The 9,318-nt window shown below is 38.0% G+C and overlaps 1 protein-coding gene across 6 annotated transcripts in view; it reads right to left on the reverse strand.

Moving 5' to 3' along the window:
- Positions 1-9,066, reverse strand: part of LOC127064252 (proton channel OtopLc) — a 29,395-nt gene extending 20,329 nt beyond the window's left edge. The window contains exons 1-2 of one of the 6 annotated variants that reach the window (XM_050995030.1): positions 3,915-4,630; positions 2,867-3,634 (exon numbers count right to left, since the gene is read on the reverse strand). In XM_050995030.1, the coding sequence (XP_050850987.1) occupies positions 2,867-3,002 (136 nt within the window). In that variant the 5' untranslated portion in view covers positions 3,003-3,634; positions 3,915-4,630. Of the gene's footprint in view, positions 1-1,014; positions 1,264-1,783; positions 2,008-2,866; positions 3,635-3,914; positions 4,631-8,641 lie in introns of those variants that run through there. The other 5 variants (XM_050995046.1, XM_050995034.1, XM_050995031.1 and 2 more) reach the window with 5 other exon arrangements.
- Between the last annotated feature and the right edge of the window lie 252 nt (positions 9,067-9,318).

Below are 9,318 nucleotides of genomic sequence, written 5' to 3' on the forward strand. Positions count from 1 at the left end.
CGCTTGTATAATAAAGATAGACAATCCTCCGTTCGATAGTGAAATGATATACGATTCGAAATTGCGTCGATGATGGTTGCGATATATACGGCACTTAAATTACTTCGTGACAACCCTGAGAGATTCTGTGAAATACGTCAAAACTCGGCCAATGCGATCGAGATCGTATTACGAACGATCGTATATGTGTGTATGTATGTACACTGTGTGTATGTATGATACTGAGTGTATGTATGTATGTATATATGTATATGTATATATATTGATATCAAGATACGCGAAATTCTTGCCTCGTTTTGTGAAGAATCTTAAAGTAAAGAAAGAGAAGGTGAAAAGGAGGAGAAGGAGATTGATCCTATCTTGTCATTCCTATCAAACGATCGACACTAAAGTATCTTTATAACATGAAAGAATCGTTTACAATGAGCAACAAATATCCTTTTATCACTTATGTATGCGTATCTATATACAATATTTTTTTCGTAAATAACAAGAAATCAGAATGGAACGAAGAAAAGAAAATACATTCTCCGATGATGAGATTATTTCGATAAGGAAAATATTTCCAATGATTTTTTCGTCTTACGTACTCGCCGTAGTCACCGAATCACCCATCGCATTGCTTATAATATCTAACATAAAAGACTATTTAATTGATAGTAAACTCTAAATAATTATCGCAAAATGTCCTTGAAAAATTGATTGCAAATTCAAATTATCGAGAAAAAGAGAGAGAGAAAAAGATAAAACTGTATATCGCGATGAAAATCCGTGCGATCGATCGGTACGGATCGGGCGGGCGGGCGGTCAGTCGATCGATCGATCGAGTCAGGTCGGTCGATCGATCGAACGTGAACAAACGGACGAACGAACGAACGAACGAACGAACGAGCGAGCGAGCGAGCGAGCGAGCGGATCGGTAAAGACGAACGATCGAAAGGCGATCGGTTTGTTACTGGAGACCGAAGGAAGAGACTCATCGCTGTCGACTCGTTCCATACTCTCTCCCCATACCGGTGATCGCCAAACATGGCGCTACGATCGGCACGGCCCGCTCCAACGCGCGTCACGTGCTCCATCCGTCCATCCTTCGTGTGCATTAACGTCGTCGTTTCGTCGTCATGTCATGTTCATTGAACTAACGAAGAAGACAGCCGTCACCACTACCACCATCACCATCTTCACCTCCTCTTCCTCCTTCTTCCTCCACCTACACTTTCTTTCACCTTCCTTTTACTACTCTCCTTTTTCGCCATAACTATCCTTCTCGTGTCTACTACGTGTTTTTGATCTTCCGGTCGGCCCCAGGCTACGGTGAAAAGAAACAACACGGAAGAGATGTCTACCTACGTTCTACCGTGAGAAAACTCGATCCCTCTCGGAACTATAATACTACCGTAGACGAGATTGACAATCGGCGAAGTTCGTTCTTTCAAATTGCAACTGGATTAAATCGATACGATTTACAAAAATATAAAGGGAAAGAAATAAAAAAAATAAAGATAAAAATACAAAATACAAAAGATAGAATAATAAAAAAAAAGACGAGAGAAGACTAAGAACAAGAAGAAGAATAGGAACGATAACACGAATAAAAGAACAAGAAGAAATAAATAAAAAGGATATTCTACAATGAGAGAGAGAGAGAGAGAGAGAGTGAGAGACAAAAAGAGAGGCAGAGCCAGAGAGAGATAGAGAGAGAGAAAAAGAGATGAAGATGGAGATAGAGAGAGGGAGAGAGAGATAGAGATAAAGATAGAGAAAGAAAGAGAAGATAACCGACCTATCCGTAAGCAGTCGCTTTACCCACTGGAAGCTCCCTGCGAGCTCTCGCGTGCAAGCTCCCTTCCTATATATTTAGAAATCCGCGCGTTCGTCGGCGACAACGGCTTTAATCACGAATCCACGTATGTACCAGGCGAGGTGGATATTTCTCTCTCTCTCTCTCTCTCTCTCTCTCTCTTCTGCTTTCGATGATTCCCCCCTTTTTTCTTTCTCTCTTCCTCTTTTTTCTTCTTCTTCTACCATGCCTCCCCCTCCCACCTACCACCCCATCCATCCCGCTTCATCCTTGTTTCTATTCGCGTGTACGACATGTTCGCTCGCTCGTGCGCTCGTGCGCACGCACGAGACCGCGACGACGAAACGACGACGACGACGACACAAGGGAAACCATGTTGATGTCACACGTGTGAGCTCGCTCGACAAATTCGGATTATTTCTCCCTTTTCTTCTTCCTTCTCAATTCACCTCGACGTTCGTTCATTCGTTGGGCTCGTTTGTTTGATCGGAAGCAGAATCAGACTCTTTCTCTCTCTCTCCCTCTCTCCCTCTTTCCCTCTCTGTCTCCGTCTATCTGCCTGTCTTTCTCCCTTTCTTTCTTCTGGCGCTGACAATCCGAGTAGAGAGCAAAAGAGGAAAAGCGAATCGATCGAAAGGTCCACGCGCGCGATAATAGATTCACGTTTAGGTAGACCACCAAACAACGAAGAGAGAACCGATAAAAGTTTAAAAGAATGAAAAGAGAAATGCTATTGTCGTTTCTTCACAATATTCTACCAATCTTTATCTCTCTCTCTCTCTCTCTCTCTCTCTCTCTCTCTTTCTCATTCTTTTTCATCGATCGATCAAATCGCGACGCAATCCACCGATATAATCTCAGCTTAACAACAGTTCTCTCTTTGTCTTTCTTTCTTTCTTTATTTCTATTTCTCTAACTCTTGCTCTTTTTCTCTCTTCTCGTTCTGACGAACGAAATAAACTTCTCCTTCATCATCAATCTACTTTTATATTTTCACCGAGTAATATTTCTCCTTCTCCTTATTCCCCTCCTCTTCCTCCTCCTTTTTCTTTTCGGTCCACATACCTTCATAGATTTTCCCGCGGAACGTGGAATCTCGTGTTATAATTTTCAGGGAAGGCCGCGAGCTCGAAAGTGTGCTAACTCTTGCGATCAATAACCTTGCCGGCAGACCATTTCGAACGGCTGAACTTTCAAACATTGTTTTTAAATATTTATGTATACGTATATAATTCACTCGGATATATTAATATCGTTATTTACTGGTTAATTCCTTTTTTCTTCTTTTTCTTCTTCCCCTTTTGTCTTTTATTATTATTATTATTATTGTTGTTGTTGTTGTTGTTGTTGTTGTTGTTGTTGTTGTTATTGTTCTTGTTATTATTGTTCAAATTAAAAAATCAATCATTTCCCATTCTTATTGAATTTCGTCGCGTATTTTAAACGCGTAAACGACGTTCATGTGCACTCGCGTACGAAAGCACGTAAGTAAGTACGTAGATACGTGTGTGTTAGCACGACAAAAGGTTCTCGGGATATCGTGCAGCGAGCTATTAGTTGTAACAAAGGACTCCTTCCTAATTAACCAGGAAGCGTAATGCTCGTACCGAATGTAGGTTACATTATGTCACCGGAGCAACACGTACCGGAGTGGAAAGCGCACGCGCGCACGCGACCGATAGACGAACGAACGACACTTGCAAGGACGTCGACGTTGTCCGACGAATATATATATATATATATATATATATATATATATATAGAGAGAGAGAGAGAGAGAGAGAGAGAGAACTTCTTTTCCACTATTTTCTACCAGCTATTCTTGTACAACGCCTACAACGAATGACGATAAGGTAGAACTCGAATATGTTGGTTAGATAGCTTTGATCGTTGAAAGATCGATTGTCTATTTCTTTACGGTCCAAATTAACGATCAATGAAATAGAAAGAGAGGGTAAAAAGAGGGAGATAGATACAAAATAGAATAAACAAAAAGAAATATTAATATAACATTAATAATCTGAATTTAAACGTATTTGAAACACAAAATGGCACGATGACAATAGTTACGATACGACATTTCTATTTTGCTTATCGTTTATCAAAAGCTCACCCCAGAGCGTATATCTCGAAGGTACACTTTCGTTTGAAACGAACGAAATCACATCACGACACTCGTTCACATGTACTCGATGATATTTCTAATCTCGTTGATATTTTGATACGAACGATTGCTTATTATCGAACATTTAAAGTATCGAGAGACAAAAAACTAAGAAGAAGAAATAGACAAAGAAGAAGAAAGATTAAAAGGAGAAGCTTGAACAAAAGAGAGAAGGAGTAAGAGATGAAGACAGTAGAAAACCGGTAGAAAAGGTCATAGAAATGAGGTGACTAAAGGTTCGCGCGTAGTAGTAGAATTACGAGAGAGTGGGAAGGGAGTAAAACGTTCGCACTCACACTCGTATACACATACACACCTATATACACATATACACATTCACAATGGACACGCACCTAAAAGAGTAAAAGAGTGAGAAAAAATGAGAGAGAAAGAGAGAGAGGGAGAGAGAGAGAGAGAAAGAGAAAAAGAATGAGAGTTATAAGGGTGGTAGAGAGGTTAAAGCTTCTCCCTGGGATTGCACTTGGCGTCACAACAAACTGAAGTCGGAAGTGTGGCTGCGGATCGATTCGATGTGCCGGTCGGGGACCTCGAAAAACGGCTACTCGGCTGCTCGAGGTGTGCTGCCGCGGCAGCCGGCACACGAAACACGGCCAGACTGCGTGGCGACCACCTGTGAGCGTCCCCAGCGGCGCCGGCGTCGCGACGGCCACCGTCGCGCCATCGACCGGCCATCATACTACAAAGAGAGAGAGAGAGAGAGAGAAAGACGCGTCGTAAATTCGAAAAAAGGGGGATAGAGAAAGAGAGATCAATTTTGCGTTCCGATACTTCGATTGATAATTACGATTCGATAGTTACCTATTTTTTGTTTTATCTTTCGATTCTTAGTTCATCGTCGATTTTTTCTTTTTCTGTTTTTTTATTTTGTTATATAAATGTCACTTAGAATTATGTTTAGTTAATTCTTGTTTTTATTTAGTATTAGTAATATATTTTAATACCTAGTTATCTAAATAATTATGTTCCATTGACTTTTTCTTTTTTTTTAATTTTTAAATATCACTTAGAAAATAAGTTACTACGTAAGTATCTAATATAATCATGTTCAATTAATTAGTATTTTAATTATGGACTAGTATACCGAGTAAATATTTTTTAATATCGCTTTTCGTGTTATTGCAATATAAAAACGAACAGTAATTTAGTATGGATGCATTAGCGCGTATTTTCACTTTGTTACCGTTATCGCATAAAGGATATCCTAATTATTTTCATATTTCACTAATCCAACCAATTATTATCTATGTACCTTGCGAGAAGATATTATCTGAAATAAAATGGAAAATATATGCGTTCTCGAAACGTTCTGTGAACGAAAAAAGAAAAAGAAAATTGATCGTTGTAAAATTGTTATAAAATTAGACGATATAAAATCGAATTAAAAAAGAAAACGTATAGAAGAAAACTACTTTGTTCTATGGATTTTTGTAAAGGAAAGGAAAAAAAACAAAAAGAAAAGAGAAAAGGAAGAAAAGAGAAACAGTAATGATTTTTCGTTACAAGACAACGACGTTACAACTTTCTGCGTTGCCAACTGAGAGCAGATGATCGTTCAACGAAGGACGTCGCTCGATCCATTATCCAGATTTACAATGGACACTTACGTATTATCGCCCATGTTTTTCTTCCTACACACACACACATACACACACATCTATACATATACAAAAAGAAAAAGAAGAACACGAAGGAAATATATACACACAATTCGAACAAAAAGTTAGAAATACAAATGAACGATATACATAACTATCTAATAACTTGTTTGTGTACACTCACATCGCTCGATTTCTTACCTCCATCGCGTTCGTCGAGGTAATTTTAATTTTTTCACGGAGAACAAAAAAGAGAGAATAAAAGAGAGAGAGAGAGAGAGAGAGACAGGAGAACAATGACGACGATAAGTCGAAAGTAGTTCACTTCCTCGGCGCACTTCACGTTCGATTTAATTAATATTACTTAACGGTTAAATAAACATCGATTGAAAGTATCTGTGCTAATTCTTTAATTAAATATCGCAAAATGACGAAATTAAATATATAGACAATTATGAAGGAAAAGTACGAGATACGACACGTACGACGATTCGTGCGCGAATAATCGTGTAAGTACCTTGCGTGCGATGGTTATTCGCGACACCACCTTCCTGTGCACGTAATCCTTTCTCTTAGCCATTCGCTTCTCGAATATCTGTAACTCGACGTTCGTAGAAAGGTGTGACTAACACATTCCCGATCTTGATTCCGTAACTCATCTCCCCTGTATATCTCATTCGTATTATCTTTATCGTTTAATGGAATTTTATACGTGAACTAACTGTTATTGCTCCGCCGGGGGGCACGTGATCCCGCGAAATTCAAATCTTGGATTGAAAAAATATATTAATTCTGACCAAAAAAATTTTTTACGATTAAAGTTATTAATCTTCCCTTCTTTCTTCTCTTCCTCTCTCTCCATACACACACACATATAATATATATTCTCACCCTATCGTTATTTTCAAGAACGTTTTCGCTTGAATTGAGACGTGAGCACGAACAAAGAAGAAGCGAAAGCAAAATAGTTCCGGCTTCCTAAGGGACTTCAAACACCGAATCTTTGTTCTTTGAAGTTCGGCGTGTCGGTGCGTCTTTCTTCGCCATTAGGTTACGGGAAGAGATGCAAAAGAGATATATGTGTACTTGTGTACGTTAAATAGAGAAAGAGAAAAAGATAGAGAAAGAGAGAAAGAAAGAAAGAAAGAAAGAAGGCAAAATAAAAAGGTTTACGAGGCCGGACAAGCTTCCCTTTTTCTTCCCTCTTCATGGTCAACTTCCATTTCGGTTCAATGTCATGCTTTGGTGAACCCAGTTGGGACATTCTCTGATATAAATGTATATATATATGTGTATGTGTGTGTATGGTATGCATGTAGATACATAAAAACGATCAGAACGCGAACTTTTATTTTTTTTCGACCTTAATCTCAATTTTTAAGTCGCGACGCAAAACGCTGTTGCGTGATAAGTTCAAGGTTTTTTTACAAAAAATAAGAAACAAGATGGCTAATATTTCTTCGTTGGATATTCTTAATCGATATGATTTCTATGTGACATTCGAAAGATCTAAATGTAACATAGTTAATTAATTCAATCGTTGAAACGTCGAAATTCTAGTTCGAACAAACTTTCAATCGATGAGAAACATGTTTCCTCGCTCTCTATCTCTCTCTCTCTCTCTCTCTCTCTCTCTCTCTCTCTCTCTATCTCTCTCTTTCTTTTCCTCTCTTTCTCTTTGTCTCTTTCTTTCTGTCTCTCTTTCTTTCTCTCTAAAATGTTACAACATGAGGTGATCGAACTTGCCATAATAATATTGCCCGCTTATTATGGCCACTGACGATGCGTGTGATACACGCGACCAACTTGAAAATCGATAAGGAGGGTTCTATAGAAATCGTTTCTCCGGAAAGTCACTGACCACTAAACGTTACAAAATAATAATAATAATAATAATAATAATAATAATAATTATTATTATTATTATTATTATTATTATTATTGTTGTTGTTGTTGTTGTTGTTGTTGTTGTTGTTGTTCTTATTATTATTATTATTATTATTATTATTATTATTATTATTATTATTATTATTATTATTACTATTATTATTATTATTATTATTATTATTATTATTATTATTATTATTACAATAACAATAACAATAATAATAAGAAGAAAAAGAAAGAAGAGATCCCGTGATCGAGTTATTTACTCTTTTTTTTTTTTTATTTTTCTTTATCTATTTTTTATACGAGATAATGCTAAATTGATCGAGAGCCAAACCAAGAATTCTTCAATTGGCGACGATCGTTTTAAAAAACGTACGAGATAGAATGGACAAAACGAGAAAGAAAGAGTGTAAGAAAGTAAAAGAAAGAAATAGAAAGATACAGAGAAGAAGGAGAGAGCGAGAGAGAGCGAAAGAGAAAGAGAGAGAGAGAGAGAAGATAACTCCCGTCTCTGCCTTACCTTCGTGTCATAAAAGAAAGAGAAATCGGAAATACTTTTTTAATCGATCGATTTCTAATACATTGCAAATAGTGCGCGTCATCTTATAGAAAGGCGGGAAAATTTATCGAAATACGTTACAGAAGAAGGACGACACGGCGCGAAAATAAAAACGTAATCTCCCCTAATCATCTTCTCTCCCTCTCTCTCTCTCTCTCTCTCTCTCTCTCTCTTTCTCTCCCCTCGCTCTCTCTCTCTCTCTCTCTCTCTCTCTCTCTCTCTCTTTTTAACATGAGTACTGAACAAAAAATCGTTTACATCGCTTCACTGTTGAATAAATACTCGAAAAAAAATTCGTTTAACACGTGTACCTACGTTAAAAATCGATGAGATGTACGCGTTCGTGAGAATAGAAAAGAAAAAGAAAAAGAAAAGAAAAAAGGGAGAAAGCAAAAACAGTACTAAAAAAAATAATGTACGCAATGGAAGAAAGTGCGGGAACGAGAAAACATTCAGAACTTAAGTTTTACAATTACGAAAAAAGAAAAAGAAAGGACGATGATAAATTTCAAGAAAAGAAAAAGAAAAAAGAAAGAAAGAAAAAAGAAAGAAAGAAATCAGAATTGCGATAAACAACAAAATGATAATAATAAGATAATGTCAATACTCACGCGCCCATTAAACGATGCAGACGCTTGCCATGGGCAAGTCGACGGATGGTCTGGTTGATGATGGTCCTTTCGAACGTTCCTATTTGAGAAACGACCTCGAAACAAAAATAATTCCGCTTTCTCTCTTTCTCTTTTTCTCTTTTTGTCTCTGTCTTTCTGTCTTTCTTTCACTTTGCTCAAAAAAAGGAAGCCAATAAATAAGGAAGCAAGCAACGAAAGTGACAATCTATCTTCCTCTTCGTTTCTATTATCTCTCCCTTTCTCTCTCTTTCTTTTTCCTCTCTCTCTCTCTCTCTCTTTTTTTCAAGAGAGAGAACGCGATCCACGCGCGTTCCTAGAACACGCTCGTTTTCTTTGTGCGTGGTATGTCGCGTCGTGGACGGATGTAAACAACAAGTAGTACGGAGCTTGCGCTCTTGCCCGGAAGCTTCGCCACGGAGCACACAGAGCTTTCTGTCTGTATAATGTTCTATAACGCGGCTGGCTACGTGCATAGTCGCTCCCTCAACTCCCCCTTTTTTCCATCCACCTCCCTCCCTTCGAAGCATCTATCCATCTCTCTCTCTCTCTCTCTCTCTCTCTCTCTCTCTCTCTCTCTCTCTCTCTCTCTCTATCTATCTATCTCTTTCTCTCTCTGTCTCTGTCTCTGTCTCTCTGTTCAGTCTCTCTTTCTCACA

This window comes from Vespula vulgaris, chromosome 5 (genome assembly GCF_905475345.1).
Source record: "Vespula vulgaris chromosome 5, iyVesVulg1.1, whole genome shotgun sequence".
Lineage (NCBI taxonomy): Eukaryota > Metazoa > Arthropoda > Insecta > Hymenoptera > Vespidae > Vespula > Vespula vulgaris.